The sequence below is a fragment of the Palaemon carinicauda genome, chromosome 30 (assembly GCF_036898095.1).
Source record: "Palaemon carinicauda isolate YSFRI2023 chromosome 30, ASM3689809v2, whole genome shotgun sequence".
NCBI lineage: Eukaryota > Metazoa > Arthropoda > Malacostraca > Decapoda > Palaemonidae > Palaemon > Palaemon carinicauda.
Window position 1 is genome coordinate 70,860,258 of NC_090754.1, and position 27,034 is coordinate 70,887,291.

Below are 27,034 nucleotides of genomic sequence, written 5' to 3' on the forward strand. Positions count from 1 at the left end.
CCTTGAATATATTCTTACTGGGACCAGTGGTAGCTACACTGGTTATGTAGTGAACTTAGCTCATTGATGCAGATAAGCTTCTGTCCTGAACAGTTTTTCTATAAGAGTAGATATAGAAGTGTCTCCCCATCCTCCTAGATGTCAGGATGCCAGAAAACCTCAAATCAATCAATCAATCCCCATCCTCCTTATGAGGGGGAGAATGGACATGAATGTGGACAACCTCATTATTTTTATTTGTCCTCTGTTACAGACATCATACCCTTTGAGGATAGAGGATTTCAGGAACTGTCTGTTGCTGGATAGGAATCTAGCCTATCATCTGGGAAACTTTTTCAGGTGATGAGATGTGGACAGAAGTAAAGAATGTTGCCCCTAAGCAAGTCAAAATGTTTTGACATCCCGGTATTTTCAACCAGCCATTTTGGTTATAGGGACCTCCTCTCTCCTTAGGATAAGTCTCCTGTTTTTTCTAATTACAATATTTCTAGTTTAACTCACCACTTCAACCACACTACAAGTCCTGAGTGAAGGTCAAAGTGGCTACTCAGCGTGCTGTATAGGACAGGGCTTCTCCGCCACCTGCCAGTAACTACTGACACTTCATTAGAATTTCAACAGCTGAGTTCCACCTATGTTGATAACATACTCCTATTAAAAAACCCAGGTTTGTATAGCTATGAAAAATACAAATTACTTGAAACGTTTAGATATCCATTTAAAAGAAACATTTTGTGCCTACCGTATGATATTTAAAAGTACTGCACTGTATTACCATATTTTAATGGTCTGGATAAACTATTTAACTATACGTAATGATAAGAATTATCTATGCTGCTGTTCTTTTGGCCAATATTATATTTCCAGTTTTTGTAGTTTATTTAAGGGCTTTAAGTATTTGCTCTGTGTCAGCATATCATCAGTTAGCTGTGACCTTATTAGTAAGTTTTCCTATTCAAGGTAGTTATTATTCCACCAGATAGCCACCTTTTCTGGCATATAAGAACCTTTTTTTTTTTTTTTTTTTACTAAAATATTCGAGGTACACCTATCATTGTGTCCATGATTTCTTGGTCTCTCCTACACCTCTTTGTTGGGCTTATTTGAACTAGCCTTTCCTCATTCCTTAAGCCGAAAATCAAATGTTTTAAGTTTATCCTGTTTCATACACATTGATAATTTTAGAAACGGAAAAAATATAATTTCAAGCATCTCAGAATACACTAAATTACAAATTAAAAAAGAAATTATTTCATGAATTACAAGTTACTATTCAAGGAAATATCCCAGTAGAGACTCATCCTCAAATCCTCCAGTCATTCATATTGCTATCAATTGAACTTGGGGGGGTGGAGGGGGTTGTCTCAGCAAGCTTGTGTTTGCCTCTAAATAGTGACTACTGTACTCAATATGTATTATGAGTATTATTTTAATAAGAAAATTTGTTTAAAGAAATTGCTTATTATCAAAGTGCTTGCCTCTCAACCCTACTGATCATTCTCTGCTAGATCAGATTACCTAAGAAGGAATACAACCCATCAATAAGGACCAAGGAATCTGTAAGCATAGGGACTACGTTACTAGGTACCTCCGATTGTCTGCTCCTATATACTAATGTGTCTGGTACTTTATTTGTCTCGCAATAGTAGCTTTACTGTATCATGATTAATGTTTTTTCAATATTAAACTTACCCGATAATCATGTAGCTGTCAACTCCGTTGCCCGACAGAATTCTATGGAGGGATACGCCAGCTATCACAATACTAGAAGGGGGTGTATTTACCAGCGCCACCTGTGGCCAGGTACTCAAGTACTTCTTGTTGACACCTCCTCAATTATTCCTCTGTCGTGCTTCCGGCAAGACGTTCTGGGATACGCTTATGTTCTTGGAGTATTTTCACGACTTTGGTGAAGTATTTCTCTTTGATTTCGGCTGTCGCTTTACTGGAAACTTCTATATTAGCTTAGTTAGCTTTTGGAATTAATTTGATTAATTATGGTGACGAAGAGAGTATGAACTCTCGTTCACCTTTCAATGGCCGACCCTTCCCTTAGACGGAAGTGTTGGTGTCTAAGAGAGTATAGACTCTCTTAATTTTGCTTAACAAAGTTATAGATTTATTTTATATCTCTCCGCCTCTTATAGGCCTCTTCGATTAACTTCCTTTTATTATAAACTTATTAAAATTAATTTTTATATTTGTTTATATTCGACCTTCCTAATAGTAGGCGGTCTTTTCTTAGTACCGAAGTTAATTAATATTGAGCCCGTCATTTCGGTTTTACCTGTTAACATATTATGCTATTTCCGCCACAGAGTTTGAAAGAATTTCTTTGATAGTCTCGTACTTTTTCAAAGTTGAACTAACGTTTTGTTTTGTCTCTGCAGTTGTTGACGTTCAGAACGTTCAACTTGCACTCTATCGTTACGATAGAGAAAGAATGTTCACGGTTTCACGTTGCAGTAAGAGTAACCGTGTCTAGCGTTTTGTTCATTCTTTCTTAACTTAATGGTTTTGATCCTAATGAAGGAACTTTTCATTTTGGGAAATATTTCAGTTTTTTCCTTTAACAATGATATGTTTTAACGATATATATGATTGGGCTCTTCTCTCAGGTTCTAAGTCAAGAGAGAGAGAGAGAGAGAGAGAGATAGAGACGGAGGGAGAAAGAGGATAAACGTTTCATTCAAGCCTGCCAGGCGTACGAGTAACGTCGTTATCGTTTTTGCTCTTCTCCCTAGTCTCTTTAGGGGAAGAAACTAAACGTTTCTAGAGTGATCTAGTGTTTAGTCTCTTTCCAGCCACTGAATTATCTTTCATTAGATTTTTCTGTTACATTGTAATTCTGTTTTCGCAATTACTAACTTTTGAGAAAGGATAGAATTGCGTGTTTCAGGTACAAACCACTTAAAGTTTCGAGTTCAGTGAAATAAGTGCAAACAGAAATCAAAGTGATAAGTGATTAGCGCAAAGTATGTCAGTGTTGTGCGTGAGGGTACTTCTGTGCGCGCCAGTCGTCCTCCCAGTCCGGGACCTCTTGCAAGCTCCCAAGCCCAGGGGAGAAGCAATGTCGAAGGGCATAAGGGTTCAGCAGGCCTTGATCGGCGCACAGAAGTATCCTCGGTGGTTGTGGGCGTGTCTTACCGAGACCGTCACTCCCACCCGCAGACGATTGAGCCCTTATTTTGCTCGTCTGCAGAAGAGATTTAGGGGAGAAAATAAAGGCAGAGTAACGCTGGTCTCAGGTTTCAAGACCTCTTAAACGTAAAGTCCAGACCTATGCCAGACGTACGAAGTTAAAGTTCAACAACCCGGATGCAGTCATTGGGTTAGCTCTGACTCTCCTCAGTCATCAGTTGAATGCACTCCGCCTAAGAGGAGTGAGGTTCTGCCGCAACAGATCTCTGCTGTTAAGGCTTTACCTCAGCAGACCTTAGTGTCTGCCGACCCCAAGTTGACTCTACTGCAGTCCATGCAGTCACAACTTTCGGTCTTAATGCGTGAGTGTCGGGCTGAGAGTGTTGCGCCTCCGCCTCCGCCTACACTCCCTCCGCCTACGCTCGCTCCGCCTGATCGCAGTACCACCTGCCAGGCGTACGATGTTGTGGACTCTACTATAGTCCATGCAAGCACAGCTTTCGGACTTGATGCGTGAGTGTCGGGCTGAGAGTGTTGCGCCTCCGCCTCCGCCTACACTCCCTCCGCCTACGCTCGCTCCGCCTGATCGCAGTACCACCTGCCAGGCGTACGATGTTGAGCCACGTGCTGAGTTTGCTGTTCCCAGTGGTGTTCAGCCTCCGCCTTCCTTAAGGCAACCTTTACAATGGGATCAGGAGGATTATACCTCTCTTCCTCCGCCTCCACTTGCTGCTCCACCAGTGATGCAACACTCGGTTGAGGTACAACAACCTCTCCCGTCCATGAGTCAGTCTCCTCAGCTCTCGCTGCAGCGAGCTCATCCCTCCACAAGGCAAGCACCACAACACCTTAGCCTTGCGCCTCAGGAGCCTCAGCTTGCGAGACATTTACCTTGTTCTGCGCAGCCTCTTCCTCATCGCGCTCCACTCACACCACAGGAACTGGAACTTGCTACTCCGCTTCCGCCAACCGCTCAGCAAGCGCAACCCTTGGGTTCAACCACTCATGCTAGGAGTCAGCCTCCTCCACCCATGCGCCTTCCTTCTGCTTGTCTTTTATTCAGGCTTTGCAGACTGAGCCTCTGGTGTTCCCTCAACAGAGTCTTGAAGAGGAAACCACAACTATTGTTGTTCCAGCTCGTTCTGATTCTGCTGTTCAGCATACCTTACCTCCGTTTTCAAACCATATGATAATGGAGTTTATTTGTATTTCTTATAAAAATATATTTGTATTCCTTGCAATATATTTTTAACAAGATCGCAAAATATGGCAAAAATATGAATCATGAGTTATGAATGTAAGGTAAATATTATGTTGATATTAAAACCCCATGCAAGCATGCATAAAGCACTCTAGCACTGGTCATGGAATTTCTGAGAAATGTTAAACGCCATGCACACGCTCTGCTTTCCTTACAGCAGGCTCTGCTTACAGCAGGCTCTGCTTACTACATGCTCTGCATACAGCATGCTCTGCATACAGCATGCTCTGCATACAACATGCTCTGCATACAGCATGCTCTGCATTCAGCATGCTCTGCATACAACATGCTCTGCATACAGCATGCTCTGCATTCAGCATGCTCTGCATACAACATGCTCTACATACAGCATGCTCTGCAGACAGCATACTCTGCATACATCATGCTCTGCATACCTTACAGCATGCTTCTCAGTCACACATCTTTGGTTGTTGCCAACTCACTAGACTGTCAAGCAGTTTCATAACGTTGCCTTCTAGTCTGCTGCTCTTGCACCAGTGAACCCTCACTGAGAGAACTTAGCTTTTCTAGGATATGGTCCCTGTAGATGAGAAAGTTCTTTTCTCCCTCCTTCTGATATTCCCTTGAGGACTCTGTCATTTGGAGGGAGCCTTTAGCTGCATAACCTCTTATGGACTTTTATTTAAGCATAACATGCTTCCAGGGAAGGTAATGGTTCCACTTCAGTCGCTAATCCCGTCTGTTACCACACCTGCTCCCATAGACCTTGAGCTGTGTTGCATGACATGCAGTCCAAGCTTAGTCCTTGTTAGAGGATTTTTTGTTTACGGAGTCAATGTGTCACGGGGAAGACGTTCAACAACCAACAGAAGTGACTTGTTGTGACGCAGTGCGGCAACCTCAGCAACCCGATAAGGAGTTGTCTGTACGACCCAGACAGTCTAGACAGATTCGGGTTGTCACTGTACTTCCTCGCTTGCCCATGATTGACAGTTCACAGACTGTGCAGCAGTATCATGATCTTGTGTCCGGCTCCGTCAGACGACTGGCTTTTAAGAGCTCCCACAAGTCGTCGCTGTCTGGAGATTTTCAAACGGACTATGGATCTGACCAAGGAACTGGGCCTCCTGGTCAATTTTGAGGAGTTTCAGCTCGTTCCATCCCAGACCATTGTCTCCTTGGGTATGGATCTTCAGAGTCGAGCTTTTCGGACTTTTCCGTCGGCCCCAAGGATCTTCCAAGCCCTAGAATGCATCCAGAGCATGCTGAGAAGGAACCGATGCTCAGTCAGGTAGTGGATGAGTCTAACAGGGACACTTTCATCGCTGGCCCTGTTCATCGTGTTAGGGAGACTCCACCTCCCCCCCCTTCAGTATCATCTAGCTGCTCACTGGATAAAGGACATGACGCTAGAGACGGTCTCAGTTCCTGTTTCCGAAGAGAGGAGGTCTTCTCTCGCGTGGTGTAAGAACAGCTTTCTTCTCAAGGAAGTCTACCTTTGGCTGTTCAGAAACACCGCCGTCTCCTCTCGGACGCATCAGACACGGGCTGGGGTGCGACTTTGGACGGACAAGAATGCTCGGGAACATGGAATCAGGAGCAAAGGACACTTCACATCATTTGCAAGAAGTTGTTGGCGGTTATTCTGGCCTTGATAAACTTCAAGTCCCTCCAGCTTAACAAAGTGGTGGAGGTGGACTCTGACAACACCACAGCCCTGGCTTACATCTTCAAGCAGGGAGGGACTCTTTCGTGGAAGTTGTTCTAGATCGCAAGGGACCTACTCATCTGGTCTTAAGATCGAAAGCTAACTGGTAACGAGGTTCATTCAGGGCGGTATGAATGTCATGGCAGATCACCTCAGACGGAAGGGTCAGGTCATCCCCACAGAGTGGACCCTTCTCAAGAATGTTTGCAACAGACTTTGGGCCCTGTGGGGTCAGCCAACCATAGATCTGTTCACTACCTCGATAACCTAGAGACTCCTGTTGTATTGTTCTCCGATTCCAGACCCAGCAGCAGTTCACGTGGATGCTTTTCTGCTGGATTGGTTCCATCTCGACCTGTATGCATTCCCGCCGTTCAAGATTGTCAACAGTGTACTTCAGAAGTTCTCCTCTCACAAAGGGACACGGCTGACGTTGGTTGGCTCCGCTCTGGTCCGCGAGAGAATGGTTCTTAGAGGTACTGCAATGGCTGGTCGACATTCCCAGGACTCTTCCTCTAGGAGTGAACCTTCTAAGTCTACCTCACGTAAAGAAGGTACACCCAATCCTCCACGCTCTTCGTCTGACTGCCTTCAGACTTTCGAAAGACTCTCAAGAGCTAGGTGCTTTTCGAAGGAGGCAGCCAGAGCGATTGCCAAAGCAAGGAGAACATCCACTCTCAGAATCTATCAGTCTCAAGGGGAAGTCTTCCGTAGCTGGTACAAGACCAATGCAGTTTCCTCAACCAGTACCACTGTAACCCAGATTGCTGACTTCCTGTTATATCTAAGGAAAGTAAGATCCCTTTCAGCTCCTACGATCAAGGGTTACAGAAATATGTTGGCAGCGGTTTTCCGCCACAGAGGCTTGGATCTTTCCACCAACAAAGATCTACAGGACCTCCCTAGGTCTTTTGAGACCTCAAAGGAACGTCGGTTGTCCACTCCATGCTGGAATCTAGACGTGGTCCTAAGGTTCCTTATGTCATCAAGATTTGAACCTCTCCAATCAGCCTCTTTTTAGGACCTCACATTAAAAACTCTTTTCCTCGTGTGCTTGACAACAGCTAAAAGAGTAAGTGAGATCCACGCCTTCAGCAGGATCATTGTTTTCACATCTGAAACGGCTACATGTTCCTTGCAGCTCGGTTTTTGCTAAACGAGCTTCCTTCACGTCCTTGGCCTAAGTCGTTCGAGATCCCAAGCCTGTCCAACTTGGTGGGGAATGATCTGAAGAGAGTACTTTGCCCAGTTAGAGCTCTTAGGTACTATCTAAAAAGGTCTTAACCTTTACAAGGACAATCAGAAGCCTTATAGTGTGCTATCAAGAAACCTTCTTTTCCAAGTTCTAAGAACTCAGTTTCTTACTATTCAGGCTTCTGATTAGAGAAACACATTCTCATCTGAAGGAAGAAGACCTTGCTTTGCTGAAGGTAAGGACACATGAAGTGGGAGCTGTGGCTACTTCAGTGGCCTTCAAACAGAACCATTCTCTACAGAGTGTTATGGATGCAACCTATTGGAGAAGCAAGTCAGTGTTCGCATCATTCTATCTCAAAGATGTCCAGTCTCTTTACGAGTACTGCTACACCCTGGGATCATTCGTAGCAACGAATGCAGTAGTAGGCGAGGGCTCAGCCACTACATTCCCATAATCCCATAACCTTTTAACCTTTCTCTTGAATACTTTTTATGGGTTGTACGGTCGGCTAAGAAGCCTTCCACATCCTTGTTGATTTGGCGGGTGGTCAATTCTTTCTTGAGAAGCGCCGAGGTTAAAGGTTGTGATGAGGTCCTTTAGTATGGGTTGCAGCCCTGTATACTTTAGCACCTTTGAGTTGATTCAGCCTCCCAAGAGGAACGCTGCGCTCAGTAAGGAAGACGATCTTATTAAAGGCAGAGTAACGGTTCAAGTCGACTTCCTTACCAGGTACTTATTATTTCATTGTTATTGTGGATAACTGATTATATGAAATACGGGATACTTAGCTATCCTTTAGTCTTGTACACTGGTTTTTCACCCACCCCCCTGGGTGTGAATCAGCTACATGATTATCGGGTAAGTTTAATATTGAAAAATGTTATTTTTATTAGTAAAATAAATTTTTGAATATACTTACCCGATAATCATGATTTAATCGACCCTCCCTTCCTCCCCATAGAGAACCAGTGGACCGAGGAATAATTGAGGAGGTGTCAACAAGAAGTACTTGAGTACCTGGCCACAGGTGGCGCTGGTAAATACACCCCCTTCTAGTATTGTGATAGCTGGCGTATCCCTCCATAGAATTCTGTCGGGCAACGGAGTTGACAGCTACATGATTATCGGGTAAGTATATTCAAAAATTTATTTTACTAATAAAAATAACATTTTTCTTAAATAGACAGTTGTGGATTTGGTGCTTGCAATAATAGTTGAAGTGACTCAAGTTCTGTTTTTAAAAATAATGCTGTTTTTCTGATGATTTAATTTCTTCCAGGTCTTTATATTTAGCCTATTAGAAGACACAAAATTTGAGCATTTTAAGCCAGTTATGGATGCCTACATTACTGGACATTTTGCTGCTGCTTTAGTATACAAGTAAGTTGGGAACATTCAGTGTGGTGGTTGTAAATAGTCATCATTATCAAAGAAGGGCATTGTAGCAAAGAATTAAGAAGATAACTTGTAAAGTGGTTTTGTAAAAGTGATTGACAATTCATAAGTGTTGGGTTATTTTCCATTCAATTCAGTAAAGATTCCAACTATTGAAGGAATGTCAAAAGTGCATGGAACTAGTTTTATTGGAAACTGTTACTTGAGTAGATGCTTTGAATGTTAATGATAAATGCTAAAAGATGGCAATTATTATATAGAAATGAGCCTAGGTCATCAATTTCTTGCACAAATAACTGTTGTACAGAATCATCTTGACTGGCTTCTTAGAATATTAGAATGTATTTAACTCATTATCTGCACATCATTATAATATTTGAAAACATGTAACTCATTACTGGCTTATCATCAGAATATATCATCATTGTCTAATTATTTGATAAGATTTGTATTGAAGCTATGATTGAATGTAATCTAAAAGCAGATTCTATTTTCCAGGGGACTTATCAGTTGTGTGAAACACTTGTCAGATCTTTGCCCTCAGAATGAGAAGCAGGAACCCATCATGAGGTGTTTTCGATCACTGGAGTACATTTTTAAGTTTATTATTCAGTCCAGGCTCTTGTTTGCAAGGGCAACAGGTGGCCAGAATGAGGACTCATTTAGGATTGATGTGGACAACTTGTTTGAATCATTTGCTCACTTGCTAAATATGCATTTAGAAAATATTGAAAATTCACAGGTAACTGTTCCTGAGTTGCTGTACAGTAAATTTAACTATTTGTTAGGAGGTTTTAAGATAACAATCCATGAGGTTGATTTGTGAAGCAGTGCCAATTCATCTTATGGAAAATAGCATAAGAGTAGATATTTTTAAGATATCTTTTTTTATTAGGAAAACTTATGAATTCTGTTAGTTTTTATATGAGAGGTTATTAATTAACCTCTGTAGATTGGTTAGAAGGGCTGAAAATATCCATTTCTAGCATTTGCAGTTTCTTGAGTTAGTTGATGAATGGTAAGTAATATTGTATATTAAATTCATACAGGTTATTTATTCCTAATAGAATAGTTGCTATGACATTTATTGAATAGGTTATTTATTCCTAATTATGTAGCCAGTATGATAGTTATTCAAATTGTCGGTTAGATGCGTTTTACCTATAGCTTTTATTTTTAATTGAAAGTACCTTAGCTTTTATTAGCCAGAAGAACTTCATAATGGCAGTTGGGTAAAGTTTTTTTTTTTATATTTTCACATCTTGAGTTGTCCTGTGAATCCTTGATTTGTTCAATACAGTTTGTTAATCATAAGTTGCCTTTATCCATTGTGAACAGTGTCCAGTTGTATCATAAGAAGTCAAAGCAAATGTCCCACTGCAGGTGAACTGATTTGTTCTAACTAAAATTCTCTATCTTATTGCATCATGCAATTCTGGCGACTTGGTAAACAACATTCATCTTCAACACTGATTTGTGCCACATTTTTAAGCTTAGTTTTCACCCTACATTCTCTTTTCCACTCTAAACCGATTTTCAACCTACATTCTCTTTTCCACTCTAAACTGCGTGACTTTCTTTATAAGTGTTTTAGGCAAGATTTACAACCTGCTAAGGTTTTCTTAGCTGTCATAAAATACTTTATTTCTTAATAACATGAATTTAGCCCACGCAAATGGTTCATTTCCCGTATTCAAGTAATGCTTCGAGATACTTTTTCAACTTTTCATTTTGGCTCTCATTTTTGTTTCGGTAGGTTTTGTTTTTTCTTAATTTCACTGTTCATCCTGTGTAACATTTCCTGACCCCAGAAAGGAGCAGTGAAGTGATATAACCAGGTCAGTGGGGTAATACCTAAATAATTAGGTCAAGGCTCTTATTTATCCTTCGGAGATGCTTCAGCATAAGTGTTAGAGTTTGCTAGGCTGCACCTGTAATGATGGCATTTTCTTTGTAGACAAGGACCCCTCTTTTTATACCCTTCGTGCCGTGGAAATACATGTACTCTTGAGAATACCTTTGCTGTGTACAAGGAATAGAGCCTTCCTCAGCATTTTAAATTTGCACAAAAGCTTATACTGTAAGTCCAAACTCTGAACACTGATGATTGCTTTGGTGGTTTTTTTCAGATCCGTCTCCTAACGAGACAGTCTTGGCTTTTCTTCTCATGCCTTAACCCTTTTACTCCCAACGCTATTTGGAACTTTTCAACCCTTAACACCCAGGCGTTTTTTTTTTTTTTTTTTTCAAGCCCATTTTGCAATATATTTTTTTTGAATTGTGCTAACAGCCTTAATTTTCATCATAGAGAGGTCAGGTTGGTCTCATTATTTGGGAAAATGCATGAAGTTTCTCATAAAGTTATCAAAAATATGCAAAAAAATGTAAATAGCAGTTTTTTGCAAGGACGTACCAGTACGTCCATGGGGGTATAGGGATGAGTTTTGTGAAACGTACCAGTACATCCATTGGGGGTAAAAGGGTTAAGTTAAGGAGTGTACTCTGTGCTGTTCCATGGTAAAGAGTATCCCTTTATGCACCATGGGGAGAGTAGTCTCGCAAGTAATGTATCAGGAAGTCTTGCCCTTTGTTCTCCATGTTTGAAGTGATGCACCAATTCTGTGCTTGTCATTGTCTATCCTGTGGTGATTCCAGTACTTTGGTTTGCCTCTCTCTTGACCATATCTTCTATGGAGAGGAGGAATCCTTCCTTGTAGCAACTCCCATATACACTTGGGTGAGACTTTGCTTTATTCCAGAGCAGATGTGGGAGGCACAAATTTCCTTACATTTGCTCTGCCTTTCACACTCTATGTTGCGCTCATCTTTATTTTCTCCTCCTGGCTTGACTTCACAGTTGTAGATTCGGGGTTTTCAGAACAGATCCAGAAGTTCATCTGGAAAGTTAGAACTACCCTTTAGAAGTTTTGGATAATTTTGTTTTAAACCCAGTTACCTACATCTTTTTTTACCATTAGTTTCCCTTCTTAGTTCTTGTTTTCATTCCTGAATCCTCACATGTCTCCACCCCTTTAGCATTGCTGTTCTATCCAACAACTTATTTAGGAATTCCAACTTCCTTTTATGAGACACTGTCTACCCTTTGTAGAAGTTACCTTGCCAAGAATGTCTGAGCAATGAATGATGAGGGCGATAGGTGTTGGCCATCTTCCTATGAGGAAAGGTGTTCCTCTTCAGCTAAAAAGGCAGTCGGATTAGATGATTTTGATTTTTGGAAATAGGTTGGATAGTCCTGTTCCCTGCAGAATAGAGTAAACAACTGTGCAGACCAAGGTCAGCGAGTTCTTATCAGAAGAGGAAATTTTTATTTAAAAGGGTCTGGCCATTTACTTGCTCCCACCTGTTGGCGCAAGAACTACAGCTCTTCATTTTTCCGTTATTTGGATCATGACAAGCTATTCCAACAAATCTTCCTACACATTCCAATTGGAACATTTCAGCTCGCCTCCCAGTTAGAAAGTTGGCTCCAAGGACACACTCCCAGTGGAACGTCTGGCCGTATGAGAAAAGGATGAGGGTTTCCCTTTTAAAACATTTCTTTTGTTGAAGTTTTCCTCCTGTGGCTTCTACTGTGTGGATGGTTACCCTTGCTTTTCTTTTGCCTTCTCTCATTCCAGGGAGAGAAGAGTTTACCCATAGATGGACAAGGTTTTTCTTCTTGAACCAAGCCAAAGATCATGAATCTCTATAAGTATCCCAGAAGGGATTGTTGTTCAAGTTTGAGATTTGCATCCAATTTGAGATATATAGGCCAGCTCAATAACCTAGCGAGATCCTTGAGGCAGAGTGACACCCGGAAAAGGAAGGCTGTCTGACAAGAGGCCTTGATCTACCATGGGCATGATCTGTTACCATGATAAGTGATGGTATTTGCTCCATGAGCTCTCCTCACATTCTTTTAATGTTATATCTTAGGGCTAGGAAGTTTTACAAGAGGCTAGGCTGCAGCTTCTTCCCTTGGAAGCCTTCTATGACCACTGAGGTTATCACCTAGAATGTATTTTCCCCAAGCTCAGTCAGACATTTTGGTTTAGATTTACTATCCGGAGTCGGTTACTCGCCCACTTCTTCCTGTCACATGAGGACCTATCTTCTTAATATATGTCCAGAGCTTGAGGATGATATTCTTCTTTGGCAACATATTGCTTAAGTGAAGTCATTCTTGTTTGCAGGTGAACATGGTCATGAAGAGGAGGGATGCAGCTTCCAAAGATGTCCTGTGCGAATAGACCTCTAAGATTTAGAGTCTTCCTTTCAAGGTTGAAACCTGCGGGTCATGGAAGACAACACCACTACCAGAGCATGCTGAAAGAATCAATGGTCACCCACTTCTGTATGAAGTAGCAGGCCAAATCTTAAGATGGGTGGACGAAAACGACCTAATAATCAGAGGCTACTGTTCTATTGCTCCCCACAGCTTAATCAAGAGCATGGGCCATGGAAGTCCCCCTGCCTGCCGATATTATCCGCCAGATTCTAGGGAATCATAGGTTGGTGTACTAAGCTGACATGATGATCATTGCTCCTTGCTTAACATAAGAATGGTGTCTAAACTTTTCGGATCTAGTACTAAACATCCCAAAGTTTTTGCTGCAATGGGGAAATTCTTCAAACAGCCCACAAGTACAGGGTTCAAGGCAAGCTTTGGGTCTCAGTTTTAAAGTATGGAGACAATTATGCTTGCTGTCAGATAAGAGAAGTCGTTCAGAAGAGGCTACATCCTTTATTGCCACACCTTGCCGGAGACCTACAACTAAACTGTAATAAGGAAAGTGGTCAAAGTTTGCCTGATGTTATCAATGGAATACTTATGTACTCAAGCCCTCTTATTCCCCTGTATTTTTTGCATTGAGAGAAATTGATATATTCAGAAGAGACTGTGTTTGCCAACTTTTGCTTACTTTATGAAGGTAAGAGAACTTCATACCCTGTCGAATGTCATTACTCACAACATTGTCTGGACTCTTTGAGCCTTTTTATTGAAAAAACCTGAAGGCCTGTTTTCTTTTCTTTGCTATCCTGGCTCTACCAGTAGCAAAAGAGTGGGGACTCATTACTATCTCTTGTCAGGGCCTTGAAGGAATTCTTATAAAGAATTAAAGTATATTGAGCCCCTCTCTCCCGGCTTTTCTCGAATACAGGTCAAAGAAGAAACCCAGTCTCCAAAAATACTATGTTCTAGATCAGGCAAATGATTATCAAGGTCTATGTTTGTCCTACTCAGTAGATGTTGATGCCATATGATGTTTATGGGATTTCTACATAATGTTTATACTCGAAGCATGTTTGTAAAAGCAATGGTCCACCTTTTGCCTATATTACCAATTGAATCTAACACGTAATTACTTGGACACTTCACTGGGATTGGTAATTACAGAAAGTTAAATTCTACAAAGGATTTGGGGACGGATATCCTATTCTACTTCTTCCTCTTAATCTATATTTTCTCCATCTAGGGCACCTGCAAGAATTTTGAGCAGCATCATCTCATTTACGATCAGTATCAAGGTAGTCGCCCTAACTTCATTAAATACCAAACATTACTTTTTATAATCTACTGCACTTGGAACACAAATGGTCCATAGGTCCTCTTGACTTACCAATTTTCCAAGGGAGGGCTCTCTGTTATGTGTCCTGTTCCTCCAGCCTCATTTGCTATTCAGACAACTTATGATTATTGGGTTTTATTGAAGAAGCTATGTTTTCGTGATACAGAAAACATGTTATTGACTATAGAAACTCATTAATCATAAGAGAACAGCATGTCCCATCCCTACACTTGTTGATCCTTGGAGGGAGCACGATGTAAAGTACAGTACAGATAAGGTCAGTCCATTTGTGGCTGAGGCACTCGTATTGTCTGTTAATGATATGACTTGACATCGTTCACGATGGATGAAGGCAACTTTTGATTAATGGGTTTGTATACTGAAAAAAATGTGTTTTGTATAAAAGAAACTATTTTCTTTTTAATCTAATGCAAAGTTTTTTTTTTCATCTTTGTACAAGGTGAAAAATATTTTTATTTCTCTGACATTCTATTTGTAAAGAGAGGATTTTTACCAAGTAACTACTACTTTAGGTAGTTTAAAACCCCTTGAGTTTTGCAGTGCAACATTATAAAATTTATTATAAAATTAATTGAAGAAAGACTTCAACATAGACCCTTTTTCTGTTGTAAACTGACATTGAATATCCCACCCCCAGATAACTTTATTAGAGCATCTGCAAGGAGCATGTGATCAACTCTGCCAAGTTTTAAGTCCTGGAGAGGTTTCCAACCATCTCAGCAATCTCTTCAATGCCACACCTTTTGAAAGCACAAGAGAGCTCACCCGAGCCAAACTCAATGCCATGAAAAATTCAATTAACTCTTCTTTATTTGATGATGATGGTAAGTAAGAAGTTGTTTATGGTAATATTTTGTTATTGGTGTAAATTTTTATAGATGAATTAATGTGTAGTTAGGTGACATCACCAGCATGTAATTGACAATTTGTTACATCTGATTTGCTTTATTTTAATGTATATGATAGAAGTAGTACATTTTATGAATTTTATAAATGTAACATACCTCTACTCTGTTCCCGTTATTGTATATAGCTCTAGTTCAATTAATTAAATTTCCAGATGGACGAGCTGTTCTGCTAGAAACAATCAGCACTCATTTGAGACAACATCTTGAAGGTCGTCTTGAGCTTCGTTTGTGTGGGGATGTCCTCTCTGATTTAGTTATTGTCATTCATAAAAATGTGAAGAGCCAGTATAGTGGAAGGGTAAGTAGTGTATGATGATGATATTTTTACTTGCTAAGCTACAACCTTAGCAGGAATATAAAAGTGCCACAGGTCCGAGGTCATTATAGTTATTTGTTCATAGTAATATAGGATTCGTCTGCAATATTTGTAGGCCTTGATTCTTTACATTGGTTTCTGATGGGTATTTCTCAATCTTTCAGAAACATCAGGAAGTTACAGTACCGTATAACACTCATACTAGTCAATATACATATTGTATATTAATGGAAGTGCAATGCAATTTGTTAAACAGTCATATCTCCCTCAAAACAGACTAATTTTGAAGGATGTTTATGGTAGAAGTTCATTATGTTTTGCCTTCCTGAATATCCTTTTCTTTACATATATGTCGATAAAAGGTGGGCAAGTTTTCCTGCTGAACCAGGAAACTCCTGGGCCTTAGTCTGAGCAGAGTAGGTGGTAGAATATCAGTTTCCCAGTACTCAAGGTATCTTTCTGGGTTTGCTAACTTTCATAATTTAGGTCAAAGACAAGATGGTCAATTTAATGACCGACAATACTACCATGGTGGTTTATATAACAGGAATGAAGATAGCAAAAGATGGAAGAACTCTGTTATCTTGATGTCCTCTCCAGAATACAAAAATACATATTGTTGCGAGTGTTTTTCCCCAGGAAGGAACATGAATTTTATGTAGTTGCCATTGAAGTTGCTGCCATAAGAGGTGTTTGGAATCATCATTACTGTAAATGTATACAATATTTTAATTGTTTTGTTGAATATTATAAAAGAAATTAAGTACTTGCTGAGCATAATAGAAAAGGATAGCTATTTGCTATAGATTACTGAATGAAATAGGATAGAAGGTAGCTTGAAGATTGATGATAAAGAAAAGGTTTTTGTCTTTTCATTAGTTTAATTTTTTCATTATGTATTTTATATACAGTACTTGTTAATAATATCGTACAACTGAATAAAGGATTAAATAAGATAATACTGTACAATGAGGGTCACTAATTCTTGATGGTTTTTAGCCTTAGCGTTGAGTTTTCATTGTGCTCAATTTTATGTTAATCTTGTCATTATTTCTTGGATGAAACAAATACTGTAGTTGCACATATCAATACCCATGTTAGGATTAAGTATGTGCATTTCTATTTTATTATTTGTTTTCTTTCTTTTAATATTCATAATTTAATTACTAACTGTCTGACAATTGAAATTACAGTAACAAAAATAGTAATGGCAGAAATTCTTGGTGTCTCTTGGCAAGAAAGTAGAGGTTAAATTATATATATTGCAACCTATTATCAAATTGATGTTTGATTTTATACAAAGCTTTATGTTATGTAAAGTTTTAATCCAAATGGGTCATCGTTTGTAATACAAATGATGATTTACCAAACTTTTCCAGATATGTCATTATTGGCGTATCTCTTCTCAACTTTTTAAGTTTTGTGGACTTGTCTCGAGTTGCACTCAGAGTTTTTTTTAAAGCAGTGATTTTTTTTTTTTTTTTTTAATCAGAAAACATCATTATTTTTGCATATCTTTGAAAAAATGCAGACTTTTCCAATTTTCAGTAATTCATGTTCAGTGCTTTGTTTTGTAAAATACTGTACATAAAACCTTAGACGGTTTCACATTAAGGTTTTTTGACAGTTCGGATTAACTTCACATTACTATTTTTCCCCCCTACATTATTTTTCGCTGCTACTAGCTGCCTTTTTATGTTTTCCTGCAGTGTATTTCCAAGTTAATAGCATTGACTAACAATTGGAATATAACCACTAATTAATCTGCTCCCTCTTAGCCAATCATGAAGTGATAACAATGTATGGTGTTGAGAAATTAGCAAAGGAAAAAACAAAAAGTTACGTAGACGTCTGTTTACTTACAAAAGTTAGATATACCTTGCATGCAAACATACCTCAAAATTTTTGAATTATTAAATCAATAGAAATATAGTACTATTTACATCCAAATAAAATAAAAGTTATGCTAACTCATCATTATAAGGATATTCTGAAATCCTAAACACTTCTGGTCTGAGGAATTCCAGATAAGAGGTTCTCAACCTGCACAGGCCAATTTATGTTCTTATGGTTAAACAGTTCAACAGGGATTTGAAATTCATCTAATATATTTCACTGATAATAGGTATTTCTTATGAGTTCTTTAATGTTTAACCATGACTAATTGTTTAGTTCTGATAATGCACCATTTATTTGATACAGTATTTTATTTTCAGTTGCCACCTGCACTGCATCGAGATGTTGAAACAGTCATGTTGACGTTATTCGATGTAGTTGTGCAAGTGATCCTTTCTTTAGAGAGGACAGCGCCAAGCTCAGTAAGTAACATGCTATCAGACTTTAATATACATACTCTCTCTGTACGTAACATGCTATCAGACTTTAACTCTCTCTCTTTTTTTTTTTTGTGTAAATTTCCAATTATGTATCATAAGAATAGTGTATGATAATGTTACCTCCTGCTGAAGATCTACAGTATATTCATGAGTGTGGTTTTTCAGTTGCCTATATTTCTTTGGCCATTATAATTGATAATAATACTACAGCAATATTTGTGCATTTGTTATTTTATGTTAGTAATGAGTAGATAGGATGTATGTATCATACATATGAATGTCTTGATTTTCCTAATGTCATTTATTTACAGGGTACCCTAGTTGCCTGTTTAATGGGGATCTTGCAGTTCATGGAGGAATCTCATTATGGCCGACTCTGGGATGCTAACATAGGATCAGATGCACATCGTCTCCGACATCTCCTTTATTCAACTACGGTCCTCCTGTCAGACCTGGTCAGAGCTGCAGTTTTCCCAAGTGACTGGTTTGTCATGAGGATGGTAACAAACCACACAATACTGACTGCCATGCAGGAAATCGCTCAGCCACTTATATCAACATTTTTGAAGCAGGGACGTTTTGATAATCAGGTATTATTTGTTGTGTTTTTTCCCACTGTTTGCTTTCTCATCATCATGTGGAACTAAGCTTCTTTGGGTGACCAGTCATGAAAGCCTAATCAAACCAAGAATTTTTATTTCTTTTTAAAAAATCCATTACTTATATACCATGATTAATGGCTTGCAAAATCCCAGAGACACATGTTCATGTTTAACAATAAGAAAGAAGTAACTAAATAGTATCTCACAGGCACCAAAGGATCCCAACTCCCTTGTACTTCATTGACTTGCTTTTTGTGACCTAGACAGTCAGCTGTTAGGAGCACTACTGCCAAGTAAATGTTTCATTACTAGACAGCAAAGACTTTCGATGGATACATAAGTCCTGTGGTATTCAATGCTGGTTAATGTGGGTTTTGCTAAGGAAAATGGTTGAGATTTTGAAAATGAGTGACCATAGAATACTGTACTGTATTAAGATTTGTGGTCTGAAAAGTATGAGATGATTTTAATATGACCGAGGAATAGGCAAAGTGATGTAGTGCACAGAGTGAAAATAAGAGGATGATGTATTAAACAATACGAGGATTTTGACATGATGGGGACACATTATACCAATATTTTTATATAATTAAATGAGACATAGACTGGATATATTTCTCAAAATGGAATTGTCAATTAAGAAATATACCTAAAATTGTGAATTAATTTCATTACTAGTGGAACTCTCAGTGAAAAATGTTGTTAGGCGAGATATCCAGTGCCTTAGATCTACATACAGTGAACTTTGAGTCTTGGTTTAGTTTAAGTTCAACATTCGTTATTTCTAACATTCACTGCTGCATTGTCTTGTGGTTCATACTCTCTCACCTACCTCTTCCTGTTCAGCTTCCATTCTGATAAGAATGATGACCACTTGACCCCCAGACAACCTTCGGGTCCGAAACATCATGCTGCTTCCCTTAGTGAAGAAGCAATGCCCTACCCCTCAGGGAGTCTAGATCTCTCGACTCACTGCGTCAGTTGTGGCCTTCCATGGGCTTTCGGGTTCCCCTACAAGGGAATGGGTGTTGGAGATGTTGAAGCTTGGGTTACTGCAATAGCATGCTGAACCCTTCTGGTCTGGTGATCGTTTGCAGCAGCAACAGCAGCAGCAAACCTTCCCAAGCAAACCAACCTTCTCTTTTTTGCCAACATTCAAGCTCGCGCGTTCACTCCTGGGCACGCACAAGATACAGATGCCTCACGAACCATCACCAAGTGCTCTTGATGGTGTTCTTGGACCTGCTCACGAAACTCAGGCTTCTGAGCGAGCTGATTATGATCTAGTGGCAGGTAGTACCAGGTTTGCCCTCGCAAAATGTTTACAAATGTGTCTGCCACTGATTATGACCAATTCCCTACTCCTTTAGCATGCACTGCTGCTGTGTTGGGTGTTCATACTCGCTTGCCAGGAGAAGTGAGGTCTCGCAAGCAGCGTGCATGCGTGCGAACATCATTTGATGCCATCAGCTGTGTTAGCTGCCCTCTTATTCGCGAGGGACGAATCATAGTTTCAAGAGCTTGTTAAAGCTGTCGTTGAGGTTACGACCGGTTCTGTAATAGGCCAAATACCAGAGAAACTTTTAGTACCCGTTTCTATCCCTGTCATGGTATTGGGTTCTCCAGGGAGCAATATTCCTCCTTCGGACCCAAGGCATAAAAGCACGACTCGTGCTCCAATTCGTCCTGCAGTCCCTGCCGTTGCCTCCTCTCCTGGTCACGTGTCAAGTTATCACCCGTACCTTGACTTGGAGGCTAGTCATCCTAAGCCTGATCCCTTACGGAAGAAACTAGGTATTGTCCCAGTTAAAGTGGCCAAGAAGTGGAGAAAATGGGCTGGTTAGGAGTTGCCTTTTCCAGGAGATACTTTTCACCTGTGGACTAGCAGGTGTCCTCAGAGATCTCATTCATGGACAACTATTGGCTCTCTCTGGTCGGGATTGTCCGTGCCTCATCCACTGTTCACACCCCGGAGCCTGTTGCTGCTCCTGTCGAGCCTCTGCAGACTAAGCAGTCTGCGATGGCTCCTCGGAAGTAGGCTATTAGTGTTCTAGCCTCCTCCTCCTCCTCGAAGCCTCAAGCATGGAAGGATTTGAAGTGTCTTCCGAAGAACTGGGCATTGAAGATTGCCGGCGACCCAGTTCTAAAGAAAAGATTTAGTGGTGACCTGATGCTGGTAAGTCACACTTTGGAGTTCCATTCTTCATAACTAATGAATTATCTCCGTAAGCGAGGGGAAGGATCGTGGAATTTATGCCAACCCATTGATCATCATACAAGTATATGATTCCAAATTGATAATCCCCCATTTGAGAGAGAGGTTTCTTTATTTGATTGAGTACATGTATTCATGCACAGGCCGTGCACAGTCTTGTCATCCCTATGAAAGACAGTTAGTAGGTTGCTAGAGTCACTGCTTAGTTTCCGTACCGGACCAAGTGGTAGGCACTGCAGGGAAGAGAATGAACCATCCATTTCAGTTCTAAGGGGACTTTCAACCCACCAAGCAGGGAGTGTCTCTAATTAAAGGACAAGGGTCCTTTAAAATTTGTGATTTTAAAATTTGTGATTTTTCGATTATGCTTATGTGTCCATGTTAATTTTATGAATAATTCAAATAAATTACCATTTACAGGTACATAATTTGGTATGTTTTTTCTATGCTAAGTACTACATTCTAACCCTTAGTTGTGATCAAATTGTTTATTGGTGCTGATGTAATATGCTTTATGAAGATATTTTGAATAAATAAAGAAATTATATAAATGATACGCATAGTTATTCGTATTTGTGCATAATCGCAAGACACTAGTGTGACCTTGAGATCGTCTGGTGACTACTAAATTAAAACAGAAGTAATTGTTCAATTTTTTTCTGTCTAACTTGTCCACATACAGCTTAACTTTTTATTGTAAGAACTTTGTATTCTTGCAGTATTTTTTTGTTGTATGTGTATCTTTAAATCTGTTTCTTGATAAATGTTGCAGTTTTTATCCATCATATACTTTATAGCATAAATTGCTTAGGACTTGACAAATTTTAGAGTCCAGTATGTTCCTAAGAGTATGATAAGTCATTTGTTTAATGGCTACCCCATCAAATATAAGGGGCTTTATTTCACAATGTCAAATTAAGGTTTATTATTATTATTATTATTTGTAGGATGAAATTAGACACTTAAGTTTATATTTCATTGATACACTCAATTATTTATTTTTTATATTTCAGCTGTGGAGCAACTATTTGAATTTAGCTGTTGGATTCTTAACTCAGCCTTGTTTGCAACTAGAACACTTTTCACAACAGAAACGCCACAAAGTATTAGAACGTTACAACGACATGAGGGTGCTCATGGGCTTCCAAATCCTATCCATGTGGCATAATCTAGGTACAGTAGAGTTTTTAATTTACAAATATTTAGTTTTGATTGTCATAAAAGTCAAAGAAATCTTGTTAATTTTAATGTACTTGGTAGTTTCTTTAGGATTTTTAATACAAAGCTTTGTTCAAGTTTATTTATTAAATTTCCCAATATCCTCTTAAGGATATTTTTTAAACATGTGAAACATTCTTTGGGGAAAGTATTGTTACTGCTATATAGTATGCATAACTAATTTTTCCTCTTCATTTACAGATGACCATCGTCTTCATTTTATACCTGGGATGGTTGGACCATTTCTAGAGGTAACATTAGTACCTGAACCAGAACTTCGCAAGGCAACTCTCCCCATATTTTTTGACATGATGCAGGCGGAACAACAAGCAAAGGGCAATTTTAAGCAGGTAAGCCTGTCCCATGAATCACTTTTACTATCAGGGGAGCAGGTGTTTTTTATCATAAAAAAATGAGGAAGACAGGTTAGAATAAATAAAAATTTTGCTTGAATTTGAAGTATTGTTGGACTAACTTGGTAACAAACTCTGTTTTAAACACTAAAAGGAAACCTAATTAGTAGAATATAGAATATGTAAGAAGTAAGTGATTGTAAAGGTGTGTATTTGAACAGTAAAATAACCAGATGAGTTTGCTTGCTGTTATGATTTTTGGAAATAAATCATTTTTAAGGAAGGTGACTTGATAGTCTGGTTACGATATATATTGATAAGTCATTCTAAAAGGGTAAAAAACCCTCTTTTTTTATGATTTATGTATTACTTAATTTTGTATTATTATAACTAAACTTGATGCTTATGGTACACTTTCTGATTGAATGAGATATTGCATTTTTTCTTTTATTGTAACTAATTTTTAAGCATTGAACAATAATCTGACAGTAGAGATGAACTTATTTTGAAATACAAATTATTTCAAATATGTTTCTTCTTATCCTCAGGTGGAAACGGAACTTATAGACAAATTGGACATCTTGGTTAGTGAAAATAAAGGGGATGATGAGTATCGGCAGCTTTTCAACACTATGTAAGTACAAATTCTACCTTTGATAGCTAAATGCTTGTCAAAATTGTGGTATACATTTGTAAAGTATATTTTTTTAATAAATTTTTTTATTTTATTGAAAATTCATGTGAAAAGTACTACTGTACTGGTTTCTTTTGATTTGTGCCGTTGGCACATTGCCAGTAAATAGTATAGGAAATTTCTTTAATCATTTCAAATTGATTTCATGCTTACTCCCAGGGAACATTTAAGTGCTGTGTAAGTGTTAACAGTTTGGTGCATGTTGAGTAGTTTTTCACTTTTAGTCAGTGATGATATCTTATCAATTTTGTAGTACTTTTTGACTGAAACCATTTTTATTTTCTTTTATATTTATACACGTCAACAATGTGAACACGCCCAAATCCTAACTCCTTCAGGAGAGGGCATTTTAGAGTTTAACCATATCTTAGCCCTAAATACTTACAGTTCTTTATATTGAAATAGTTAGGTATCTATTCCTCTTATCAGATAATTTTTCTCTCCTTATGCTATCAAAATTGATGTTTGAATGATGACCTTTGTGCTGTGTGAAGGGTGAGGTTGGACAGTAAGCCTCCTCACCCCTAAAATTCAAGTAGGTACCTAGCCGAGTGAGGAGAAAGTCTGATCTCGACAAATTGACAACCCTCAATCTTACTTGGAGTAATGTGTATATCTAGTTATAAGTCGTAGAGTGGCCCTCATACATGACAGCTACACCCATTTTGTAGGTGTAGCTTCAAGTCAGGCAAGGGAAAGCATCTAGACAAACAAATAATTCTTGGTGACCTCTGCACAGAATTATAAGACTCATCCATGATCCATTTTTATTTCTCTTTTTGCTCTGGAAATTGGTCTAAATTCCATGTAAAATATTGGGGAAAAAAAATTAATATCTTTGTTGTAACACAACTTGAATTTTCTTTCTTAAATAGATATATTACAAAATAGATGTCATTCAAAAAAATTTGTTAGTAATTGATTGAAAAGAGTTGTTGATGGGCACCATAGTGAGTATAGAAATTAGATGTTATCAGCTGGTGTTCCTTGGGGTAGTATCTTGGCCCATTACTTTTCTTACTATATACACATGATATGTGGTTTGGCCTAGAAAACAAGTTCATTGGATATGCAGATGATGCTACTCTTTTTGCCACAATTCCATCTCCCGATTGTAGATCTGGGGTTGATGAATCCCCTAATAGAGATTTAGCTAAAATTAGTGCATAGTGCAAAGTATAGGGCATGAAATTGAGCCCTAACATAGCCAGAAGTAGGATTGTAAGTAGGTCAAGGGCAGTGGCTCCTCATTATCCAGATCTGTGCAATGAAAATGTTGTTTTACTTTATATGACTCTTACCATGATTCATGATTGAAAATTTACTTTGAGAAACACATGCAATCTGTTTCTTCTTTAATTACAAAAAAAATTGGCTTATTAGAAAGTTTGATTTTCGATGATAAATCTATTTTGAAGAAATATTTTCATTCTTTCATTTTGCTTTGTTTTGAGTATAGTTTTCCTGTCAAGTCTTCAGCTGCTGAATCTCATCTTATTCCTGATCTAGATATTAATTTGTGGCACCGTCATTCAGTTGAATCTTTATGCGTGTTGCATAAGATTTTTCGTAATTCTGACCATCCTTTCCATTCAGATCATCCAAGACATAGTACTAGGTATGAAGTTAATTCTGACAGTCATGCCTTTCCATTATAAGACCCAATGCTTCACAGTATTCTAGAAGTTTTATTTCAGCTGTGACCAGATTGTGGAATGATCTTCCCAATCAGGCAGTTGAATTGGTGGAACTTCATAAGTTCAAACTTGCAGTGAATGTTTTTATATTGAACAGGCTGACATAAGTCTCTCTTTATAGTTTATATATGACAGATTTAGTTTAATCTTTTTAATTTTAGGATATTTTATATTGATTATTCATAAAATCTCATGTACTTTTTCTTATTTCCTTTCTTTACTGGGATATTTTTATATGTTTATAACATCCTGCTTTTCCAACTAGGGTTTGTAGCTTAGCAAGTAATAGTAATAATAATAATGATAATAATACAATCGAGAAAACCATTGGATGGCTGAAACCACTAAAATCTAGTCTGATAATTACTCAAGTTAGAACTAGTTAGAAAATATAGACATAAGTTTAAAAAGTTTTCAAGTATGACTGATATTGTAAGCTGTATGCAAGGCATGGTGATTTTACTAATCACAGAAGAGAAGAAAATATAAAAACTATATTAGTCTCTTTACAACAAAGATACAACAATAGGGAAGATTGTAGGATACACAAGAATTTCAGTAAGGAAAATTATTTTTTTTTTCTTTTATTAAATGTGATAAAGATTAAATTAGTGGGCAAAGTTTCACTCAAAAAAAAAAAAAAAAAGATAAAGAATCGCTAAATCAGAGTTTTGAGACCATATGATCCAAAATTTCTTCAATGACAAAACTGTAAGTATTTTAGTGACCCTCAATAAGCTCTTTGTGGATCAAATGACTTCACAATCATTTGGAACTACGATACATCAAAATCTGTTAACTGTGTTTAAAACCACCATGCATGATGAAAAGAATTATTATATGCACAACAAGGAAATAGAGAAATATCACAAGCAAGTACATGCATGGCCATCAAAAAATTAAAATACTGCTTAGAGTGAGTGACTTTTGTTTAGCCATCAAAGAAACCTATATATAGAACTGTAGGTCGCCCCAAAAATGTTCATCATAAATAAAATAACACTGAATTAGCTACTAATCTATAAGAAGATAAGGGGTAAAAGTATTGATTTAAAAACTAAAGATAGGCTACTGATGGAATCTAAATGAGGCCCTTTGCGTCAATGGGTGTAGGAGGAGGAGAAGATGATGATGATAGGAGATGGTTAATTTATAATGCAAAAGTCAGAGGATAGTCTCCAATAAAAATGAAACACATCAAAGAAATAACTTTGAATGAAAATCAATTACCATTATGGAAGAATGGGTCACTAAGACAAACAAAGCTAATACTGGTAAATCAGACTAAAATTTAAAACCAATAATTACTGTATTTTGGAAGAATAAAAAATGGGGAGGGCACACCTTCCCCATGTCAAATCCAAGTAAAGAATTGGACACATTGAGTTACAAACCCGAAGCAGAAGAATAAACTTCCAACTCCCACAACATCAAGCAATAAATAAAATGAAATTTGATAAGATAGATTAAAGTCAAAATATGAATCAGACAAGCCCCTAGCATTCAATTAAGATGGATAATGTATCAATCATTTTTCAAGTGTGGATGCTGGGAGTGTTTTATTAAAACACTCATTACCCCACCAATTTTGACAAATCATTTGCATACATTATTATGTTTACCTATGTCACTTATTGCAGATCATCACACAAAAGATAATCCAAAAAAGTCATAACTCAAAATTCTTATGTGCATTACACGTGAAATAAGAACGTGTACAGTAAAGTCTCAAATAGTAACAAAGAAACTAATTGATCTGGTTTTGATTAACAAATTACTTAACAGTATGGTTAAAGCACTTGTTTAGACCAAAAACAATTTTCATTTATATCATAAAAGAATAGCAAAGTAGTGAATCACTGTAAACTAACCACTCACGCCAAAAATGTTTAACTATACATAACTTGATGAAATGTAAATTGAATTATCACAAAAATCTGTCTTATTATAATCCGATATACCTATCTCCCAAGAACATTGAAAAATACCAGTTCACCACAACATTAGAAATTATTTTATGGTGATGGTGCCTTATATTTGTATTTTAGTTGTTTGAACGTTGATGTATCTGATGTTTGCCACACGTTATGACTCCACAATCTCTTTCAAGTGGATATATGCTCTGTTGTGGGATATTGCTTTTATTTTCACCTGTATCCTGTGGTCTCTTCCCACTTGGCTGTGTTTATTGGAATTTTTACTTTTCTTTTGTTTTGGTTCTTGTAAGATCATTTCCTTTGAGTTAGCTCTCAAGAATTGATAAATGTTTCAGTAGTATCATTAAACTATTTTATAATTGTAATGTTGCTGTGTGAATAAGTTCATCCAATGAAGCTTTAGTATTGATAATATTAGACTTTGTTTTGCTAGAAACATGAAAAATCATGTTTTTCAGCAAAGGCACCAATTTCCTAGTTTCAGTAGTCAACATGAGTTTGCA

General features: G+C 38.1%; 1 protein-coding gene across 3 annotated transcripts in view; it reads left to right on the plus strand.

Moving 5' to 3' along the window:
* spg (dedicator of cytokinesis spg) overlaps nucleotides 1–27,034 on the plus strand; it is a 129,089-nt gene that overhangs the window by 58,978 nt on the left and 43,077 nt on the right. For all 3 annotated transcript variants that reach the window (XM_068354028.1, XM_068354026.1, XM_068354027.1), the window contains exons 17-25: nucleotides 8,549–8,649; nucleotides 9,163–9,406; nucleotides 14,893–15,079; nucleotides 15,316–15,461; nucleotides 17,696–17,797; nucleotides 18,127–18,405; nucleotides 21,646–21,805; nucleotides 22,052–22,200; nucleotides 22,752–22,837. In XM_068354028.1, the coding sequence (XP_068210129.1) occupies nucleotides 8,549–8,649; nucleotides 9,163–9,406; nucleotides 14,893–15,079; nucleotides 15,316–15,461; nucleotides 17,696–17,797; nucleotides 18,127–18,405; nucleotides 21,646–21,805; nucleotides 22,052–22,200; nucleotides 22,752–22,837 (1,454 nt within the window). The remainder of the gene's footprint in view (nucleotides 1–8,548; nucleotides 8,650–9,162; nucleotides 9,407–14,892; nucleotides 15,080–15,315; nucleotides 15,462–17,695; nucleotides 17,798–18,126; nucleotides 18,406–21,645; nucleotides 21,806–22,051; nucleotides 22,201–22,751; nucleotides 22,838–27,034) is intronic.